At 39.6% G+C, this 10,490-nt stretch overlaps 1 protein-coding gene across 1 annotated transcript; it reads right to left on the bottom strand.

Annotated features, from left to right (window-relative positions):
* Positions 1-236: 236 nt before the first annotated feature.
* klf9 (Kruppel like factor 9) lies at positions 237-5,299 on the bottom strand. Its single transcript, XM_062417818.1, has 2 exons — positions 4,542-5,299; positions 237-2,506 (listed from the first exon to the last, which is right to left on the bottom strand). Exons 1-2 carry the CDS (start codon positions 4,933-4,935, stop codon positions 2,226-2,228), a joined length of 675 nt encoding a protein of 224 aa, XP_062273802.1. The 5' UTR covers positions 4,936-5,299; the 3' UTR covers positions 237-2,225.
* Positions 5,300-10,490: the final 5,191 nt, after the last annotated feature.

Below are 10,490 nucleotides of genomic sequence, written 5' to 3'. Positions count from 1 at the left end.
TATTTATTGCCATCTTTATTTAGTTTATTTGAAAGAACATTTGCTGTCTTTTAAGGTGTTTTTTTTATTTTTTACATTTAGACACGGGTGATGCTTATATTTCTTTGGATTTTTTCTTTTTTTTAAATGATTTACTTGTATTGTAAACACCTTTCATTACAGTATTTAACAATGTTATTGTTATGTGCGGTGTAAGAAAAAACAGTAAATAAACACAAAGCTAATGGAGCACTCCCTGTTCTACCTTGTGTCATTTTTACTGTAAGTCACCTCTTCTCTGTTTCATCAGTTATGTCCTTAAATAAAAGGATGAAATACTGAGAAATACAGTGTCAGATATGGATGTGTGTCGTGGGACAGAAGTCATGAGCAAATGTTTAGAAAGGAAAAATAATTTTAATGTTAAAACTTTTAGCAACAATCATTACATGGCTATGTATAATGCGATAACATAAGGTCTGGACTGACAGTCCCTGATTACAGTACAGTAGCATCAGAAGTAAGGGCTTCAACCTGAAAGGGTGATCACACAATCACAGTTGTCATAATGCCAGAACAAAAAAAACCCAGCATTTCACTTTACAAATGTATGTAGGTTTGTGTCCTAAGAGCTAATCTACACCTAACTTTACACTCTATCTGGACATCTGAATGCATTATATGGTAAGTATAAAAAGAAAACGAATGACATCAACAGTGTTTCTGGCTCTGGTAGTGGATGCATAAGACGTGTCATCCCATTAGTAATATTATAAAAGATTGCCAGACAAATAAAAATAAAAATACACTGTACCAAACAAATACGTACAAACATGCTACATGATGGAATTGAATGGTTCACAAACTGAAACAAGAGAGTGTGCCTTAAAATGCTCAGACAGAAAAATAAAGATTTTATGACTTTCTGTTGGGAGAAATGTTGTGCTTCAACATCACCACCAGGGGGTGTAATATTGATTGAAATGACCATGCATCACTTTATTCCCTGATAAAATGCAGTCCAGATACTGAGTAAACAGAAGTTAGGTTCAAGCAGCTGGCACTGTTGGCATAAGAGACAGTCATTGATATTCAAAATGATTGCTGAATATCAACATAAAGAGTCTGACGATGTTCATTCAGGTAGTTTAATTCCAAAAGCTGAAAATGTAGAAACTCCTCTTTGCTTGTGACAAAAACCCTTAAAAGGCACAGACCTCCTTGTTTACAGTTCACACATTTATAATAAATATGAATTGTCATGGTCTTAAACTCTGAAAAGTGTTTCAACTGCAAAGTGGAAAAAGTAAAGTCGCCCACTGTAGCTTTTAAAGGCTTTACCCTGTTATGTTTTTCCTGCACTATTGACACGATTCAAGCATGGAAAAGCGACACAGTTGTTGAAGTTCATCTAACCATGCGGTTTACTTAAGTGTTGTGGTCTTGTCAAAGTACTGTATTTTGGTGCAATTATTTGCAAGTTAATCATGATATGACAACATGTACGTATCAACACAGGAAACACACTGCTTATACCTAAAAGCTCACAGTTTACCTGATTTACTAAGCCCAGAGTAAAATATATACGAAATTAAATACCCAAGCTCTTTAATTCTCTATATAATAGCTTTATTTTATTACTCTCTAATAACACTTAACTACAGTATACTGAGTAAATCATCCACCTAAAAGGTAGTCCGCTTAATCTATTTACATGGTAATACTGCTATACTGTACATTCACCTTGTCCTGGACTGGAGGGTAACTGTACAAGTGTAAATGTGTGTTTATGTGTGCAATAATAATATTAACTGAATCTAATTAACCCACTAGGAATATCTCCCTCATGACATATTTTTGAAAAAAATGAATGAAAATATGTAGTTTTTCTGAAAACTATACACATACATCCAGGAAAAATGAAACCTCACACAACATAAAGTAAAATTATTGCAAGCGGAAAAACAACTACACCTGCCTACAGACAGAATAATCTTTAATAAATACCAATCACCTCAGGGAATAAGGGAAGCTCTGATTTGATTACAGCTAAGTTCACAAGTATTGTTTCTGTTTTCTTGTTGTACAATGTTACATGCGTAGAAAACCTCTCTTATAGTGGTATAGCTGGTTGTCAGATTTGACCTGATTTGTATAAAAGGTGAACGGGTGTGTCCGTGTTTGTGTATTCCTCTGTATGTAATGCATGTACCTTTATGTATATATGTACAGCATGAGGGTGTGTCTCACACCCCAGCAGGGCTTTGGTCTCCAGAGTCAGAGGACGACATGGACACAGAGCAACGGCGTCTCTTGGCTGCACTGGCGCCCTGGAGCATGCTGGGATGAAAGCCTGCGTGTCGGCGGGCGTGTTTAGTCAGGTGGTCACTCCTCATGAAGCACTTATCACACATTGGGCAGTTGAAACGCTTCTCACCCGTATGTGTGCGGTAGTGACGTGTCAACTCGTCTGATCGGGAGAACTTCTTGCCACAGTCTGGCCAGGTACACTCAAATGGGCGCTCACCTGAGAAAACACACACAAACACACACAACCTTTTGTAAATATTACACTACATTAATTTCCAAAGCATCAACCGTTGTCACTAACACACCTCATTTTAATTTAATATTTACTCTAATAATAATAATAATAATTATAAATCAAACTTATATAGCGCTTTATGCGCTATATAAATTTAGGTTTCAGATTAGGTTTCTAAACGATTAGGTTTCTAAACGAAACCTAATCTGTGTACACTTTCATTCAAAACCTAACTAATTCTGAACTTGCCCTTTGGACATTAGACAAAACATAAACACACAACTTTATTATATACAACTATAGTTATTAGTTTATATATTTTTTCCTTCTATACTGTGTGAATGTAGGAATGATTGTTGTAGGAATTGTACGCATAGAGGACATGTGAAGAGCGGATGTTTCTACAAAGCCAGTTCTCTCTTTTGATTTACAGTTGGGGACCATAAGTAACTGTAATAGATTAGGAATGGGTTTCATTTAAACCCCAAACCCTTTCATTTTATTCTGTTCAACTCTATTTTTGTCTTGGGTAACTACATTGTTTGGCAGAGGCAGATCATACAATTGTATTTATTTATTGCCATGTTTATCTGCGAGGAAAGAAGAAAGAGGAGAAGAAAATTGAAAAAGTAACCCTTATCATACACCATGTATGTTATGTTTTGTATATTTGACTGTTTTATGTTTTACTACTATGTAAGTTGTTTAAAAAGCAGTAGAAATAAACATGAAGAATATTCAAAGTAATATTCAAAATTAATCAATGCCGAACAAGAAGAGAGTGCCAGCTTTATCTAACTGCTGTTTGGTTGTTGTTATTAGTTTTTGTCTGTGGCTGATCAAAATTTGGGGAAGCAGACCTGAATGAACAAACATAGAACATATTGATATAGAAATGGAGAGTCATTTATATATAAAGAGCCTCGTTAAATTTAAAAAAGAGAGAGAGAAGAAAAACTATGGCTATCCCCCCTCCTCCTCCTCCTCCGCCCCCTCCTCCTCCTCCACGTGCTCCATTGAACCACATGTCTGCTCTTGTTTACAACCCGACTTGAGAAGGGATGACGTATGAGGAAATTGTGGTGCAGGGAGGGTTATCTCCGGACAAGAACATGTGGGGACAACAGTGTCGCAGTGACCTACCATATGAACGATAAGCCAATACGCTGATATTTTGGTCCACTGTTCCTCGTTATTATTAGTATGAGTGATGCATGTTCACACACAGGCAGATGTGTGTGTTTAGGACAGCCAGATTGATCTTTTATAAGGTAACCCACGATTAATAACACTGCTAATCATTCTGAGGCATTACTTAGATCCTGTCTTATTGTGGTCCGGGATGACTTATCGCACTTGGACAATTTACCACGCATGACAAATATGGGCGGCGGCACGCGGTGTTCCCAGATCGCAGTTTGGATGCGTGTCAACAGAACATTAAAATACACCCCCGCGGCCCTCCCCCTTCCTCTCCGCCTCTCTCTCTCTCTCTCTCTCTCTCTCTCTCTCTCTCTCTCTCTCTCTCTCTCTCTCTCTCTCTCACACACACACACACACACACTCACACCTCCTCTCCCCCTTTCAGCCAGCCTCTGACCCTCTATGGGCCGGTCAGTCACACCCCCAGAAGGGCCAAATTCATGGGACGATCATTCCTATAATCTGTTATTCATTTACCCACATGTGGGCTCTCACTTCCACCCCTCATCTCACATTACAACCACACGGTGGACCGTATCGGCCTGACAGCGACGTCATATAGGCCCAATCACATCATGACTTAAATTACATTATATGGCACATTTAATCTCTGACATTATAACATTCTGCGTTTGTGTCCCTATCTTTAGTCGAGACCTATGACGTCTTAGACTTAACCACTAGTGTTTAAACTGTGACGTCAACCTGCGTCTGATATTAAATGATGGCACAAGTGACGCAGGGCGGCTTCGCTGTCGTCAACGGAACCGAGCCAGTGAGTTTCGTAGGCGTGTCATCCCAGTCCTAAACTCACCGGTATGGACCCTCAGGTGGGCTTTGAGGTGGGACGATTTGCCGTACATCTTTCCACAGCCGGCGAAAGGGCAGCAGTGCCTCTTTTCAGGGGACTCCTGCCTCGCCGACGCCTTCTGATTCCGGGACTGTTTGGGTGCCACAGAGCCCCGGCTGTCCCCGGGATTCAACCTGCAACTCCCCCGCTCCACTTTCTCCTGCGCGCCGGCCTCACCGCCCCCTGCACATCTGCTGCCCCCCGCACCGATAGCGCTGGGATTGCATTTATTCAAGTCCAATAAAATCATCGCCACCATCAATAAAGTCCCATTCTCCTGGTTCTCTTTCAACATGTCCTCTGTGCGCCCCGGTGGCCGGCTGGGGACGCAGTCTGCTGGGACATCAACCTCCGACATCACCGCAGCGGATCCGGGTTAAGGAGACAAGAAACAATGTAGGCTACCTAGACTAGGTATTCAAAAACACTCCTGAAAAAATAACACAATCAAGTAATCAGACCGCAGTCCTCCCAGGAAACATGTGGTTAACCACCCACACGTGTCGTCTTCAATGTGACCATTCCGCAAAGACTGCGTTTTCCTGTGGAGGTTGCAGGGCGGATAAATAAACACCCCCTTAGGAAAGATAGCAGTTTGAACAGTCCCCGGCTCTCCCTCTCTCCTTCTATCGATGGATCATTTTTTCCTAATAACCAGATCAATAAAACACAGCGTTAACGGACTAAGCTATTGTGTCTGCGTTTATTCCCCCTTCCTATGCGCTCCCACACATGCGTCAACTTGTCCTATTTTACTGTGAGCAGCACTTCTCTCAACTCCAAGAAACAATTTCGCGGAATCCCAAGGTGTCATAATAAAACTGGGTTGCGATTGGCTGACAGAAAACGTGATTCGGTTTTTGGAATTGCCTATTCACGGGAGTGAGTGGCGGCACTGTTGGCCAATTATAAAGCAATTGGGTTGAACCAGACTAACGATGCCTTGAAGGACTTGAATCTGAATGGGAAATACAGTTATGAAAGTAAACATTTAAAAGTTTTTAAGGATCTAGTTGACTTCAAAACGAAAACATGTAGAACATTAAATAAGTTTAAACATATCTTTAAAAAATAAGCACAAAGCTTATAGGTGAGGTTTTACGATAAGCTCATAATGGGGTTCTACCTCACGCACATGTTTTATTTTTTACTTACTATTTTTCTCTGACTTTTATTTTACAAATGTGCAAATAAACCAATAATAAAGCAATAAGACTTGTGGAAAGATATAAAAAGGATGAACAAAGAGGTGGACTGCAATTATATGATTTGGTACATTGTGACAATTTGACTTGTGTTGTTTCTTTTTTGTTATTGTTTCTTTATTCTCGTGTGGTGTTTTGAATGTTTTTGGCTTGATTTGCTTATTAGAGTTTCAGCTAAAGTTACCATGTACTCAGACATGGGGATAAGTCTAGTTAAAATATAATACTCGAATCATGAAAAAATCCAAATAATAGTTTTCTATATTTTAATTTTCTGGTGGACTATAAAGAAAGAGGAACACTGGGAGATGTTGCCTTGTTCCCAGCCCTTCATTTCCACCGCCACATAAATTCAACCTAAATTGAATAAATAATACTTGAGTGACTGAGATTTAAAAGAGAATTATGTCTGCTTTATCAAATATAATCCGTTTTTTTGAAGTGGTCTAAACAGTAGTTTAGGAAAATATGAATTCTGATTTGGTTGTCTAAATTTAGTGTTAATGAATGGAGCCTATTAAATAAACTAGGACTCCTTGTCAAGCAGTTTGACAGTCACTGGGTTCACTAACATGTTCTTAGATTTTAATGGTGGAATCAAATCAATTACATTTTTCTTACCCAACATCACAATTCACAAATTTTCCAATGGTGGTTTTTATCATTTGTACAGTAGGCCTAATCCTCCCAAAAATAAACTTTTCACTGGGAAAAAGTGGAAGACACCTCCAGAAGAGCAACCAAGATGGACAGACAATGCAATAGATGCGTGTACAGTATACACATAACATCTACACTGTTTTTTTTTTTTACCACATTTTATTGATCCCACTGTAAAAAGGTAAACTAATATGACAGCCAAACTATTAAAATGTGACCTTGTTGTGATTGTACGATGAGGAGAAAAAACAAGAAAACCAGAACAATATAAAACGACTGTGCACGTTTTGTTCTGTAGATGCTTCAGCTGTAACATTCAGCATTCTTGAAACTTATGTTATCTGGCCTATTTTGCCGTGTCGTTCCAATTATAGCTCAAATTTACAATGTGCTTTGAAGGGGCACTTGAATGCAACACCTCAGCAAGGGGGTCTGGTACATAACCTCAACATACCCCGCCCCTCGACCTCCTCTGTTACCTCAAACGCCCCATGCTGGAGAGAGGTGTTATTTTGAGGAAGCCTGTGTGTTAGGTATATGTACACCAACGTATGTTTTACCCTGATATTTGTAAAGCTGAGGGATGAATCAGTGGTTGTGCATTTAGCTTGATTAGGCAAGGTCATGCTGGCCTACACGACATGGACATTTTATTTTGTGGGAGAGAAAAAGAGAAACAAAAAAAAAGCTGGATTGCACAATCAGCAACCAAAGAAACCTTGTGCCATGAACTCATTTACATTTTTCACCACGAAGAATAAGATTCATTGCAACATCACAGCATACTGACCACAATTATCATACAACATGTTGCCGCTCTATGCGCGTATATGTTGAAGCATGATAGACATCTTTATAATGTAGCCAGTGGCAGCTGGTGTTGCTGGAGGTCCCGCCCACAGCTGTAAACTATTTGCTCTGCCGTTATCAATCAATGAAGGTCAAGCAGTTCATGTTCAAGGAAGAAGCATGCAGGCATAAAGCTGCAATTATATACACCAGTCTGCTTTATGTTGTTGGTACTTTAGGTGACAGCTGTGGAAGGGTATCTGTGGTGCCTTGGGTTCATATAAAGAGTTGATTGTGATTATTCATTTAAGTCTAAGAGCAAAATCTCAAAGTTTTTACATCATAGCATTCCCAGGTTTATTTGTTAGACCACTATTATAAAGAGGCTTAGTGGAAGTTGATGATACCTCCCTGTTAGGAAATACAGATTTGCTTGAGCAAGATCCTCACATTAGCAGCTGTGGCGGCATCTACCCACAGCTGGCAGATCGTTATTCAGGGGACGACAAATAAAGCTCTGACATGAAAAAGAGATGTGTCTTGTTTTTCTTAGACCTAAACCGACCCAGCCACTGTGGCACATAATGCTTTAGCTGTGGACAGGTCTCACTTTTGTGTCCCAGTTTCACAACCATGACCTCCTCCTGAATTAGCGTCGTCCTCAACTGTCCTCAAAGCTACACTCAACCTCCTCAATGCCAATGCAAACTCACTTGATACTGTCCACGAGGTTGCTCTTATGTTGTCAGAAAGAGAAACGGCTATAGGATGCCGACAAAAAAATGATTAGATACAGTATGTCACCATATGGGCCCTAACAGTCAGCTGGTCCTTTCCTCTATTTCCCACACTGGTGATAACACTGTCAGTTTGTTGTTGAGTATGTTAACTGCTTATACAGTCACACTTTCAATGTATTGTCTAAAATAATAACAGATTTCAGATATTTTATTACCAATTCCTACATATCCAAACATTGGGTACTTGTATAACACAATATAACCAATTTCTTTAATAGGTGATGCAGGCCTTTGCAGTGCATTACTGTGACTACTAAGTTATGAAGCATTAGAAGCATGAATGTGATAATAGACTACTGTAAAATCACGATTTTGTAGTAAAATATCAGAATGTAAAATATCTCAATTACTAAATTACTTTACCCATATATATGACAGGTTTTGAGGTTTTATAGGTATCATGGATAGGACAGTGGTGTTTAGTGGTCGCAGTACCTGTATCTGCTTCCAGTAGAGCGAGGGTCCATTGTTAATTATTGTTTATAACATATTTACAGGTATGTGTTAGTTTTATACGTTTTAAATACCTTGAAATGGCTGTTTATATTTTTACTCAATTCACTTTTGTTGTGTATAGTAACACATCAAAATAGCTTCATGTATATGTTTCTGTTTACTATCTGTAACATAGTGTAAGATTATAAGGCAGTGACCTGTGTTCAGCTGTAACCACACTCTGTAGAATATACAAGAGGCAAAATTCACAACACCTTACAACCATTTACGGGGAGTGGATCAAGTGACTCTGAGTAACTGTGACAGCCTACTTGGGTTAGTTTAATGATTGAATTTGTAATTCCTTATAGGTGTAGTGTCAATACATCAGCTACATTAATGTATACAGTTTTTTGCATGTGTTATTAAGCATTATCCACATATATAAAATATAGTTGTGGACTTTATAGAAAGTGTTACTATGGTTTTATTTAGGCTACATTCGTTTTTGAAACACATGTGTACTTGTATGTGCATTATGTTTCAATTATTGTGATTATTTTAGAGCTTTGTGAAGGCACACATTTAGTCAGATACTGAATTCAACATGACCATGAAAAAATGGCAAACAAGCAAAAAACATTTAGCTAATCTTTTTTGCAGAGTTGAACACATTACTAAAACTCAGTTGTTCAAAATTCATGTGCAGATCAGTGACAAGTGTAAGTGGATCTGTTAATTTGACAGACAATACATGTACATTCAAGAAGCTGTATATGTAGGCCACACTGAGCAAGAGACTGTAATGCAGTCAGTCAGTACACTTGAAAGTGTAACAAGACCCTCCTCGGTTTAAAAAAAAAAAAAACAGAGAGAGAAAAAAAGGAGTGCTTAAATGCAGTGGGAGGTTCATTCATGGGCAAAGTTCCTAGAAAATCCTACTTAGCTTTGAGGGGGGGTGTAGGGATTGAGCAATGTTGTCTCTGGCCTGAGCTGTGCAGACATTTTGGATACACTCTCTTCCCTGCAGCTGTTTATCTGAATAAAGTGACTCATACCAAGTAATGACACCCATACAGAGGTGTTTTCCTGCATACGTAGCACATGACCCGACCCAGTAATGCTTAAATGCCACTGAGCTGCCCTAAAACATACATAATAATACATGTTAATGATTGCATTTAATGCATTTAAACAGTAGAAATACCTCTCAGAAACTAGACTAATTTCACAACAGGCAGGGAGGAGTGCCACGCCTCTCCTCAACAACTAAATAGCCTCTTTTGATCTGTCTACACTGCATCAGTGAGTCATTTGTTTAAAAGCAGATTTATTCTGATCCCTTCTTTCATATGTCCAGTGCTCGCACGATATGCAAAACCAGAGGAAATGTACTGGAGGAAAGTTCGAGAGAGCTGCAGGAGTGTTATCATGACGTCGCTACTTGAACACCACAGATGCAAACAATCTCTTGGACTCCTTGCACTTGAGCTCCGTCTCCAGTTTTCTCGTTTCGGTGGCAGAACCCCCACATTTCCAGGAAAAAAAAATCTAGTTGAAACGAGTGTCTACGGACGGGTATATCCTGAAGCCCCCCCTTCCCTACTCCTTCAGCTGGGCAGGCAGTAAACATTTCCCTGGAAGAGGAGGCGCCTATGCTTCCCCTTTACAAAAGTGCAAGAGTTCAACAGAGCACGGTGCATCTGGGTCATGTTGTTGAGATGACATGATATGGTGATTGTGTCAGGGATGAAGTTGTTTTTTGTAAGTGTGCGCGCGCGTGTGTGTTGTAACAGAGAAAAGGAGGGGGCACGTGCTCAGAACAGAATGTTCCCTTCCTCGTGTACGAGTAAGAGCTGACGCACCACTGCTGTCCCGTTGTACCGTCACGCGCGCGCGCGCACACACACACACACACACACACACACACACACACACACACACACACACACACACACACACACACACAGAGCCACTTTTGGGGTAATTACATAGACTTACAATCTAACCATAACCAACTATCT

This window comes from Scomber scombrus, chromosome 4 (genome assembly GCF_963691925.1).
Source record: "Scomber scombrus chromosome 4, fScoSco1.1, whole genome shotgun sequence".
Lineage (NCBI taxonomy): Eukaryota > Metazoa > Chordata > Actinopteri > Scombriformes > Scombridae > Scomber > Scomber scombrus.
This window is presented reverse-complemented; position numbering and strand designations above follow the sequence as displayed.